We start from the raw sequence: 13078 nt of genomic DNA, 5'->3' as shown, positions 1-13078 counted from the left end.
GACACAGACAAGTTTCTTGGCCAAAGGAGGAGGTTAGTAGCAAAGAGCTTAAATCACAGCTTCTGAACCCCCGGGGATTCACCTAGCTCTGTGTTATTCCTACTCACCCACACACACATTCAGCCTTAAAGGCTCATACCCAGTTCTGTAACCTGGCATGGTGTTTTTGCATGGCATTTTTAAAAGTGGGTGAATCTCTAGACAGGCCAAAGAAAGGATGCAGCTGAGGCGTAGAATGATTGCTGTTACCTGGACAGCCAGTGAAAAGACTACAAAACCAAATGGTTGGTGTGGGTTGAGGGCTGGGGGATGGGAGAACCTCCCAAACAGAGGACAGAGGCTCAGGGAGCCACCCCCACCCCCACCCCTACCCCGACCCCCGCGACACTCAATTAAGTGCAAGGGGCTGTAAGGTTCAGTGTCGAGGCTGGGGGATCTGCAGTGTCAGGGATCCGACTCTAATTCGAGTCCCGGCTCTTGCGCCTCTGACCACCAAGCTATTTATTTCCCTGGCCCCCCGAGTTTCTTAATCTCCTCAGTGCCGGGGAACAATGTACTTCCTTACAGGAGACCTTTGCAGGAAATTCTATAAATCCCCCTCCCAATCTCCAGATTTCGGAGGTTCCCCACCGCCGGGGAGCTGCAGCCTAGCAGCTCAGAAGAGGGTGTGGATCCCTCCTCTGCGGCGACTCCCGCGAGGTACTTAGTCCCCTCCCGTTTTTGGCCCCGCCTCCCCCGCAGGTCTAACTATAAAGTTGTAGGGGGAACCGGGTCAAGGTTTAGTCCGACTCCAAGGTCAGCGAGGTCCGCCGTCGACACCTGTGGCACCACGAGCCGAAACCATGGCCCAGGGGCTGTACCACGAGCAGTTTGCCCTGGCCGGGAAGCAGGCGGGGCTGCAGGTCTGGAGGGTCGAGAATCTGCAGCTGGTCCCGGTGCCGAAGAGCCTTTACGGCGACTTCTACGTCGGGGATGCTTACCTGGTGCTGCACACAATCCAGGCGGGCCGGGGCTTCACCTACCGCCTGCACTTCTGGCTGGGTAAGGTGGGGTAGGGTCCCGGGAGCCCGAAACGGCCGGGTCGGGAAAGCGCGCAGTCCCCGGGGACCTGAGATTTGAGGGATGCGCGCCAAGAGGGTGGCGCATCCCAGTGGCTGGAGAAACCCGTCAAGCCCCTTGGGGCGCCGCGCTCAGCCTGGTCACTTTCTCCCAGCCTGAGTCAGCTCCAGCCAAAGACCCGCGCGGTGCATTCCGAGCACGCTCTCCCGCTGACTTCCACCTTTGCCGTGGCCCGCCCACCCGGGCTTTGGTGCCTGCAGCATCTCCACCTTTCCCCCACCAGCCTGCGAATTCAGGCCCGCCCAGGACCGCTTAGCCGAGCGCTCCCTCGCCTTTAATTTAAAGTCCCGCTCACCTGGCAAGTCCAGTCCTGGTTTGCCTTGCACGAAGATGAAGTCAAACACGTTTGTGGACATCCGTTGCCGCTGGCGAGAAGTGTTTTAAACAGAAAGTTACTTTAAAATTTGTTGTTGTTTGCTCGTGCATTTCTCGATGTTTTGCAGGCAACAGGATACCACCTGCAAGACGTCACTCTGGCTCTGGCAGGTTTATTAAGAATAGAAACTTCTACTTATTTGGATGTTGGTGATTTGGGAATAATGTGGGGTGTGGGGACGTGGGGGCGGGGGATACAGATATTTTCAGTATAAATAGCTTGCTTTGTGTGTTATTGATGTAGCCAAGATGCCTCGTTGAAATCGTATTTTTTAAATTTTTGTTGTTTATTTGAACAAGAGTGCAGTGTGGAGCAGACGGGCTCCTTCGGTAGTAGTAATTATTTGGGGCTGCGCTCACGCCAGGTCTCAGACACTGGGCCCTGTGTGTTCTACTTTCCCACCTTCTACTTTTACTCGTAAACATCCTCTTAATGTCCAGCCTCTCCCTGCGAGATCCTGTGGCAGCGGGCACACCCCGTCTAACAAAATACTGATTATTCGAGCCTAATTGGCTTCTTTTAAAATTAGCCTGCCTCCCTGAACTTGAGTTTTTTTATTTTTAGTCTCACTCCTGAATTTATGGGGAAATAGCACAAAACCACAGACACACACATGTTGAAGTTCCCGGAAGCCAACATTTCAGTTTCTAATACTTAAGAATATTAAGGAACAAAATGACAGGGGGGAAAAGTCTTATTTTCTGTATGAACACTGAAAGTTAACATTTCCAATGAGAAATTCTGGGGCTAGGGCAATTAATGCTAGCATTTGATACTAAGGTTTTGCGTGTGCTAGAGGAGGCTGAACCAAAACATGTTTTGGTTTCCCCACTGTAAAGCCACTGGTACTGTTTGAAAGACAGTGCTTGCTTTATTTCTGTTCCAAAAAATACAGAAGCCTAAATTTCTAACCTGCCCTTATGAATGAATGTTGCCAGATGGAATGATAATGGTAATAGTAATAAACAGTAACATTAATAATAATATACTTTGGTCTTTCTATCCAGAACATGGTTCATGATAGCTGTCCAACATATTATGTTTGTCACTTTGGTGCATTAAAATGTGAAATAAGCCCTTCAAGCCTGAGTTCTCCCTTAAGCAGTATCTTGCTTGCTTGTCTCTTTGTTTTTTTATTGCTTTTTACCATTCTGGAAAATACTTGGTTCTCTCTTATACATGTTTACCCTCTTTCTCATCTTCTTTCTAAGCAAATTTGGTTCCATAAGAAAACTACCCTGCTTCACTAAAAAAAAAAAAAGTGAAAGTAATTTTTATTTTGTTGTAGACAGCAGTCAAATTGCATGTGGTCAAACATTTTCCAAAGAGCTTTTAAAAAGTTCAACTCTATTTCTTATCTAATTTAGTTCCTTAAGCCCTATGTTTTGTAGGTTTTACAGACTCCCTTGAACTCAGTTATTCATTTAACTACTTAACACCTAAATAAAATGTTTTTGGTAGAAATACTTAATGATCTTAAAGTTCTGCTAGAACTGAAGTTAATAGTATGTTTATAGCAAGTTAATTTATTTAAGGATTTTTGCTCTACATTGAATAACTTGTTAATCTTTGAAAGTTTATAAACTCAAAGGTACAATAAGATAAAGATTGAAGTCTGGAGATGAGAATCAAGTGGTAAAACAACACCCTAGGTTTGATTCATTTCCTCCCCCAACACACACACACACACACACACACACATACACAAACACATACACACGCACACACTCCCAAGCACTGCCAAGAGTAGCCTATATCAATAGCAGCAATAACAGAAGGAAGACAAAAGTCAATATAACACAGGTAAAATGTGATATATGAAGGACACACAAGTCTTAGGATCATAGGAAACAGAGAAGTGTCATCCTTGGCACCACATATGGGCCCAGCACTGATAGGAGTGACTCATGAACACACAGCTGTCAATAGGCCCTGGGCACTGCAAGGTGTGGTACAGCTGCTCTCCACTGATCAGGAAATAGAGGTGCATGGAGGGAAAAAAAAAACCAACAAGGAAATGAATGTTGCCTGAGTTCTGGGGTTTGGTTTTGGAACAGAAGGTCCACACATGTTGTGGCACCAAAACTCACAATGACTTTCCAGGGGATCACAGTCGATGGGTATAGGACAGCACTGAGGATCAGTGTGGGGTGGGGTGGGAGACTGAACTCATATGCAAAGCAGCTCTCCCACTGAGGAATCTGCCTGCTTCCTGTCTCTTTCTATTCTTAATTTGACAAAATTTTTTATGATAGTTAGATATTGGATTAATTAGCTCATTCGCCTTCCTTTCAACCAGTAGGTTTTCTATAACATCATATTTTAAAACAATATTAGGAATTTTGCAGCATATACACATATAAACCAGATCAGAATTCAATATGACAACATGGACTACATCATTGTCACTGTCACTATCATCCCGTTGCTCATAGATTTGCTTGAGCGGACATCAGTAGTATCTCCATTGTGAGACTTGTTGTTACTGTTTTTGGCATATCGAATAGACCACAGGTAGCTTGCCAGGCTCTGCCGTGTGGGCGAAATACTCTCAGTAGCTTGCTAGGCTCTCCGAGAGGGGCAGAGGAATCAAACCTAGGTCAGCCGCATGCAAGGCAAACACCCTTACCTGCTGTGTTATCGCTCCAGCCCATGCATTACCTCAGTAAAAGTAATATACAAAAAGTAAGTCAAAATCAGAATTGACAGGAAAAGTTCAGAAGCCTCTGAACTTTTAAATTTCAATGATAATACAGTGAATTTGATTTTAATTTTAATATTCAAAGCCTGGTATTGACTTCATTAAGACCTTTAGATCTCTTTAGAAGAAGAACTCTAGTTTATGTGTTCTGATACTCCTAACTTTGTATAATACATAAGCATTAATAAAGAACTAGTTTAATGCACTTTACTTCTTGCCAACTATCTCATTAATTGCATGCCTGTCCATTTACACTACCTGAAGAAATTTAAGTTCCAACTTGTTCGTAGCATGTTGTCAAATACTTTATCCCTCAGTTCTTTGATATATATATATATATATATATTTTGCTTTTTGGGTCACACCCGGCAATGCACAGGGGTTCCTCCTAGCTCTGCACTCAGGAATTACCCCTGGCGGTGCTCGGGGACCATATGGGATGCTGTGGATCGAACCCAGGTCGGCCGTGTGCAAGGCAAACGCCCTCCCTGCTGTGCTATCACTCCAGCCCTCAGGTCTTTGATATTAACTTTGATTTTTTTCCCACTTAAAGCATTGCTGTACAGAAACGAAGACTTTCTAAATCTTATTTATGGACAGGGACATAGCAGAAGAATTACACAAGAGTTTATTTGCACTACAGAATTACATGTGTATTTTTATGTGTATATTTTCATATCTGCAAATTCACAACTTAATATGTCAAATATTCTCTATCTACTAAGTGGTTTTTCTGAGAGGAGACTGGCAACATGGTGCCCTTTGAGACTGAGGGGAGTGTTGCAAAAGAAATATGACTCATATGTTTACTGATTTACTCATATATTTATTCATTTACTTTAGACTCTTTATATATATATTTTTCTTTTTGGGTCACACTCGGCAATGCACAGGGGTTACTCCTGGTTCTGCACTCAGGAATTACTCCTGGTGGTGCTCAGGGGACCATATGGGATGCTGGGGTTCGAACCCGGGTCGGCCGCGTGCAAGGCAAACACCCTACCTGCTGTGCTATCACTCCAGCCCCTAGACTCTTTATATTTTGGTTAATATTTTCAGTTAGAGTTAATTGAGGAACTTTTATAGAGATATAAATTCTAAATTTTTATGTTGGTTACCCATAGAGGAAGTATAGATTCTAAACTTTTATGTCGGTTACCCATGATAAATAACCATGGGTGATTTTACTGCCAATGAGAATCTGAATAAATAGATACATAAATTTTTATTATTGTCTGGGGCCAGAGTAATAGTACAGCTGGTAGGGCTCTTGACTTGCATGTGGCTGAGCTGGGTTAAATCCCTTGGAACACCCATTTGGTCCCACAAGCCCACAAGGCAGCATCCCTGAGGGCAGAGCTAGGAGTAAGCCCTGAGCACAGCTAGGTTAGCTCCAAAACAAGACAAAGCAATTTTACTACTGGTACAATTTGTCAGATGTATGCTTAAGAGATACAAGAACCGGGGCTGGAGTGATAACACAGCGGGTAGGGCGTTTGCCTTGCACTCGTGGCTGACCCAGGTTTGATTCCCAGCATCCCGTATGGTCCCCCAAGTACCACCAGGAGTAATTCCTGAGTGCAAAGCCAGCAGTAACTCCTGAGCATCGTCAGGTGTGACCCAAAAAAAACAAGACAAAGAGAGAGAGAGAGAGAGAGAGAGAGATACAAGAACCTGTCCCTGGGTGTTCATCTCCCAACGTTTAATTCCATCTTCTCAGAGAAGCTATTCGACATTTCCTCATATCCAGTTCCTTAGATAGTGCACTATAGAAAACAGTTTCTACTTCTTTGAATTTCTTGAAGGCTAAGTGGGATTGTTTATCTAAAATACTACTAGACTAGTATTTGAACTACAAAGCAAGAATATTACTATTATCTCTAGAATCACTTACTATTTTCAAATGTGGTATAGGTTTCAAATTGTGCTTTATGAGATAAGTGTGTCTATCTAGACAGCTCTGATCTCCGTGCTCACAAAGACAATTTTTTTCTTTTTAAGAGTTTTTCTTATGTACACTAGTGAAGGGATGGTTGTTGGAACATTATATGACTGAAACCCAATCATGAATGACTTTGTGACTGCATATCTCATGGTGATTCAATTTAAAAATAAATAAATAGTTTTTTTCTTAGAAGGGTTTTAAAGAGCAATTTTTTCTATCTCTGTGAAGTTGCCTGTGTAGAATCTGTACTTAAACATGAAACTAATGTGTGGTAACTGTTAAAGTCCTGAAAAAACAATTACATACATTAGTATTCAATAGATGTTACTCAATGACCCGTTCCTTTTCTTTTAAAGATTATTTTCTACCAGCTAAATGGAGGAGGGAGACACTGGGACCAAAAAATAGGGACAGTGTTAGCCTTATTCATTTCCCCATTCGAAATCCACTTGCTTTCCTGACATTGTTTTCTAAGGCCTGTAAAGTTCATTCTCTCTTACAAAATTATCATACTGACATATCAAAGCATAGAGATTGGTCTTAATAAAAACTAAAATAATTACATAAAATGTTTTAAATTGCCTGATTATACCAAAAGAAGGCTCATTTGAATCCTAATGGAATATATTTCTTATTCTTGAACTTTTTCATATTGCTGAGTTTCTATATAAAATTTAAAACAGAGGATGGTAGGCCAAGAGATAGAACATGAAATCAGGCACTTGCATGTGGCCAACTTAGCTCCTCTCCACAATACTTGTGGTCTCCTCAGCATCACGAGGGGTGATCCGATAGCACAGAGTCAAGAGTAGGCCCTAAGCACTACTGTTGTGAGCCTAACCACACAACACCCCCAAATAAATTAAATTTTCTTTAAAAAATGGAGGGCTGGGGATGTGACTCAAAGTGATACAGTGCCTGTCTTACTGGTGAGGCCTGGGTTCAACCCTGGCATAGAATAGCCTCCCTAGAATTGCCATAAATGGTCCTGGTCCCCTATCACTGCTCTGTGTGGCCCCCAGAACAACTAACAAAAATACGTTAAAATAAAAAAGAATTTTATGAAGGAACAAATTCTGGTTTTTAGCAAACTGATATTTTGTATTATACCCACTGCTAATAATGGATACACCACGGGAAGCTTGCCAGGCTTTGCTGTGTGGGCGAGATACCTTCAGTAGCTTGCCAGGCTCTCTGACAGGGGCAGAGGAATCGAACCCGTGCAAGGCAAACGTCCTATCTGCTGTGCTATCACTCCAATATGCCAAAAAAATAAACAATAACAAGTTTCACAATGGAGACGTTACTGGTGCCTGCTCGAGCAAATCGATGAGCAACGGGATGACAGTGATAGTGACCCACTGCTAAAAGGTTGTTCTGTTGGTGACCCTTTGCATTGAAATGTAAGAAAAAGTTGTTTTTAATGATATCAGAAATTCTGCCTTACTCCTTTTTCAGTGCTCAGTAAAAGGTGCTTTCATTTGCTGTTTCAGGAAAGGAGTGTACACAGGATGAAAGCACTGCGGCTGCCATCTTTACTGTTCAGATGGATGACTATTTGGGTGGGAAGCCAGTGCAGAATAGAGAGCTTCAAGGCAATGAGTCTACTGATTTTGTTGGCTATTTCAAAGGAGGTCTGAAGTACAAGGTAAGCAGCTCTCTTCGATTCCATTAGAAACTGATTTCTCTTTATTTTTTCATGCCTTGTATTTTCATAAAATAAAAGTTCACTAAGGGAAATTTTTAGTTTTTAATTTGTTCAAAGATTATTAATATCTTCCATAAAAACTATATTATCAGTATCTCCTATAAAAGCTATATATATGTTAATGTATGCTATAATATGATAAATATTCTAAATTTATTTAATCTAAAAAGTCAGGTAATAAAATCTTAAAGATTAGAAGGCAACCAGTCTTAGGGAAATATATTTGTACAGATGTGTGTGTGTGTGTGTGTGTGTGTGTGTGTGTGTGTGTGTATAAGCACACAAGGGCCAACCTTTAGAAACATGTTACTAATCTCTTATAGAAAAACTTGATGGCGTGGCTGGAGCGATAGCACAGCGGGTAGGGCATTTGCCTTGCACACAGCTGACCCGGGTTTGATTCCCAGCATCCCATATGGTCCCCTGAGCACCACCAGGAGTAATTCCTGAGTGCAGAGCCAGGATTAACCCCTGTGCATTGCCAGGTGTGACCCAAAAAGGAAAAAAAAAAGAAAAACTTGATGGCTCATGGGTGAAATACAGCAATCTTCACACACTTTCCTCTAAGAAACCTTTTTTAGAACATTTTTAGCGGGTTATTCATAACAAACAGTACAAATAAATTATTTCAATTCTGTTTTGGGGGCAGGGTTTGGGGTTCAGGATGGAAATATAGTAGTGGGAAGATGTAATGGTGTTCAAATATTAAATGTAATCAAATATTACATTTGAACAACCTTGTAAATATAAAATAAAATTAAAAAAATAACTATACAAGACCAGGGGCTGGAGCAATAGCACGGCAGGTAGGGCATTTGCCTTGCACGCCTCCGACCCGGATTCAATTCCCAGCATCCCCATATGATCCCCTGAGCATCGCCAGGAGTAATTCCTGAGTGCAGAGCCAGGAGTAACCCCTGTGCATCGCCAGGTGTGACCCAAAAAGCAAAAAAAAAAAACTGTATACTCATACTATTGTAAACATGTGATCTTAATGACAACCACCATTACAAAAATTAAATTCCAAAGAACATAAATAAAATAAAATAAAATGTTGAGTGCTCAGCTAATTCTTATATACCAATAATATTTTATGAAGTTACTTCCACCATTAAATATTTACAAGCTGGAATTGCCAGTTCCCTTTTGATATTAGAAACAATCTCTGAATTTGTAGCAAATAGCCTAAAACCTAAGAATCTCAAATGTTCTGGAATAACTTATATAAAATTTATTATAGTTACAACTTAATTTAACACAAATTTAGGTACATTTCTTCTTTCCTAAATAGTTCATAGAAATTATATAAAGGAAAGTCTTAGAAATTATATAAAGGAAAACATTTAGCTGAGTATGTGTGTGGCTTAGCTTCACAAATTAAAATATACACATGTTCATTCAAATATACACATATTCACACATATTCACACATATGTCTGCACAGACTGTGTATTGATCTGAAACAGTAATCCACATATGGCTTTACTTCTGAAACTTAAAAAACAAAAAGTTAAATAGTTCTATTGACTTAAGACAACTTTCAGTAAAGAATATCTTTAGTAATTTGTATTCTCCAATGACCTTGCTAATGGACCATCCTTCACCAAGTCTCTTGCCCTCAGGAATGTGCAGTGTGAAGAATGCCTTCTTGAGTCCAACTTTGCAGAAGCAATCCATCCTCTAAAAGTTGCTTCAAGAGTCCCTTCACAAATCCTTGTAGCTCCTTCCCAAGTGAAGAACTAAAGTTTGAACCAAACTATAGTCCGAATAGTTATTTAATTTGCATAGTAAGATGCTAGGGTTTATGTCTGCTTTTACCTTATAACGACTTTTGTGAACATGTTGAATATCTAGCAACTCAAATAATTGAATATTTCATAATACCGCCATGATCAAGGTAAAAGACTAATATTTATGTCTCTAGAAATCATTATTTTACTACAGAAAACGCCCTAAGTAGGAAGCAGCTAACCAGTATTGCCTCTTATTTGTTTAATTTACAAATAAGAACTTTAATTCAAGTTGTCATCGTTTATGTTAAATGATACTGAAATTTTCTTTATATTAATGAACCTAAACATTTTAATAAGTTGGATCTTACAGTTACTAAAAGCAAGTATACCCCTTTCTGCTACAGTGACGTGTTTGCTTTCAGGAAAGTGTATTAGCTTTCTGTGCTCCATTTCCTCAAATGTACATTGACTGTAAGAACAACTTCCTTAAGTAACTGTTGTAATGATTAAGGTTTAAACTAAATGCCAAAATACCTATTTTATACATGCATAATCTGTAGGGGCTTCCAGTGTTCTTACTCCTGGTGATTAATGTGGGATTTCTGAAATGAAACTTCTGAATACATATTTGAAAGTAAACTTAGAAAAAAGTAATTTTACAGGGGCTGGGAGGAAGCCCAAGTGGTAGAAAGCTGAAAGCTTGAGTTTGATTTCTGGCATTATGTGGTCTCCCTAGCCCCCACCTCTCTATGACTCTCTGGGGGTGGCTCTGGTGTTCTCAGAGCACCATCAGGCCCATGTTGCCTGATGATTGAGAAGCCTGAGCATTTTCTGGGGTCGATCCTAGCTCCCTCCATCACTATGGGTGTGGCCTCCATTTTTTTTAATATATAGTTTTTTTTGAGGGAGGCTGAGAGATAGTACAGCAGGTCAGGTGCTTGCCTTGTATAGAGCTGGCCTGGGTTTGATCCCCAGCAAATCCCCTATATTGTCCACGGAGCCCTGCTAGGAGTGATCTCTGAGCTCAGAGCCAGGAATAAGATTGGACTCTTCTGAGTTTGGCTTGAAAACAAAATTGATAAATAAAAAAAAATGTAAAGAGTTGTATAGTTATCTTCTAATTGCCAACATTGAAACAACCATAGATCTACCCTTTATAAGAGAAAGAGAATATTTGCAAATTGAGGTCAAAGTTATCAGGAAAAAAATCATTTCGCTACTGATTTATCATCAGTAACATTGAGCAGATGACAGTATTCAGTTGCAACAGTGGTTGAGAGGAAATGTGGAAGTGGAGATTACTTACCACCAGAGTAGCAAAGACTAGTATGCTGTATTTAACATCAGGCTGATAGGGGTGTGCTAAGTCTTACACCTGTAGCATCTCATTTTCTCCAAACAACAGCCCATTGTGCCATTTCTATCATTATTATCCTATGAAGATAAGATAAAATGGCTGATGTTTGCTGTCGTGGCAATCTCACATTTCAACAGCAGCAATATAAATAAAAAGTCACACACTGGTATCAGGATAAGTTTATTGTTACTCAATTGAAGTGGTAGTATATCTCTTTGGAACAGCGAAACTAGGCAAAGTTTTCCACTACCAAATATTCAAAAACTATATATTTTTTATTATTTTATTTTTTGCTTTTTGGGTCACACCCGGCGATGCACAAGGGTTACTCCTGGTTCTACACTCAGGAATTACTCCTGACGATGCTCAGGGGACCATATGGGATGCTGGGATTCGAACCTGGGTTGGCCGCGTGCAAGGCAAACGCCCTACCTGCTATGCTATCGCTCCAGCCCCTCAAAAACTATATTTAATCTCTCTCTCTATCACACTGATTCAGCCCATCTTCCTATATCATTTCACTGACTTGAGATATTTTTTTCTGTGAGGTTTATTTTAGAGGATTATAAGGGTTTAAGGGTTGTGGAGGATTATTACTTTCCATTACTCCCTCTTATTCAATATTTGGTTAATCACACCTTTTCCCAGTGCAATCACCTTAGGGTGATTGTCAGTGACAAACGCCAGACATCTGTCAGTCAGCAAAACCTTTTATGGTGTTACACATTTAAAGGTCCACACTCCTTTTTTTTTTAATCTGTTTTTATCTCACTTTATGTTTATTTTTAGTTTTAATTTTTATTAGTGAATCACCGTGAGGTACAGTTATAAACTTATGAACTTTTATGTTTGCGTTTCGTTTACAACCCTCCACCAGTGCCCATTCTCCTCCACCAATGTTCCAGGTATCCCTCCCACTACCCCCACCCTAACCCCACCACCCCACCCTGCCTCTTCTGCAGGGCATTCCCTTTTGCTCTCTCTCCGGTTGAATGTTGTAGTTTGCAATAGAGGTATTGAGTGGCCATCATGTTCGGTCTATAGTCTGCTTTCAGCACGCATCTTTCAACCCGAGTGGGCCCTCCCAATTTTCTCTACTAGGTGTTCCCTTCTCTATCTCTGCTGCCTTTTCCCCCAGCATGTGAAGCCAGTTTCCAAGCTGTGGGGCAGACCTCCTGGTTCTTATCTCTACTACTATTGGGTGTTAGGCTCACATTGCACACTCCTTGTTTTTAAGAGATTAAGTTTATCTCATTTAAATAGTATCATGCAAGAAGTGTTTACTCTTTGACACTGAGTTAAAAATGTAATTTTTGTGCATAAAATGTTAGCACAGGGGTCAGAGTGATAATATACTGGGTAGAGTACTTTTCTTGCACATAGGGACCTATGTTTGAATATTTGCATCCCATATATACCCCCAAGCCCCACTAAGAACGATCCCTGAGGGCAGAGCCAGGAATAGGCCCTGACAACCAACAGGTGTGGACCAAACAACAACAATAACAACAACAACAACAACACAACCCCAAAAGATGTTATCACCAAATTAATTTCTAATATTCTTAAGTGTTCACAGAGTGTGTGTGTGCGTGTGTGTATGCATGTATGTGCGTGCATGTACATGCATACATGTGTATGTATGTGTACATGCACATGCCCAGGCAAGCATGGGAATATTTGTGTCCGAGCACCACTGGTGTGACCTCTGCTATATCCCTAGCGTGTAGGACCAGAGCAGTTCATACCTGACCACCAACAACTCCCCATATTTTTCCAGTGCAGTCACTGATAGTGGGAATTTTAGATAATGCCAAAAGGAGAAATAGCCATAAACCCCAGCAAACAAACCCTGATGAATTCTCTGTAGTTTTAATTCCTGTGCACATAAAGTGACATGTTTTGGTTTGGCTGAGAAGCACATTCATTCTATTCTGTTTTGTTTTCCTCCCACTGACCAGGCTGGAGGTGTAGCATCAGGATTCAATCATGTTGTCACAAATGACCTTACTGCCAAGCGGCTGCTGCATGTGAAGGGGCGGAGAGTGGTCAGGGCCACGGAAGTTCCCCTTACCTGGAACAGTTTCAACAAGGGCGACTGCTTCATCATTGACCTTGGCGCTGTAAGTCTTATAGATA

General features: G+C 41.1%; 1 protein-coding gene across 1 annotated transcript in view; it reads left to right on the top strand.

Moving 5' to 3' along the window:
• Window positions 1-842: 842 nt before the first annotated feature.
• The window catches only part of SCIN (scinderin), an 86573-nt gene continuing 74337 nt past the window's right edge, over window positions 843-13078 (top strand). The window contains exons 1-3 of the mRNA XM_004602219.2: window positions 843-1041; window positions 7635-7789; window positions 12901-13062. Of these exons, the coding sequence (XP_004602276.1) occupies window positions 843-1041; window positions 7635-7789; window positions 12901-13062 (516 nt within the window). The remainder of the gene's footprint in view (window positions 1042-7634; window positions 7790-12900; window positions 13063-13078) is intronic.

The sequence above is a fragment of the Sorex araneus genome, chromosome 1 (genome assembly GCF_027595985.1).
Source record: "Sorex araneus isolate mSorAra2 chromosome 1, mSorAra2.pri, whole genome shotgun sequence".
Lineage (NCBI taxonomy): Eukaryota > Metazoa > Chordata > Mammalia > Eulipotyphla > Soricidae > Sorex > Sorex araneus.
Note: the sequence above shows the minus strand (reverse complement) of the source record. Positions and strands in the feature narration are given on the sequence as shown.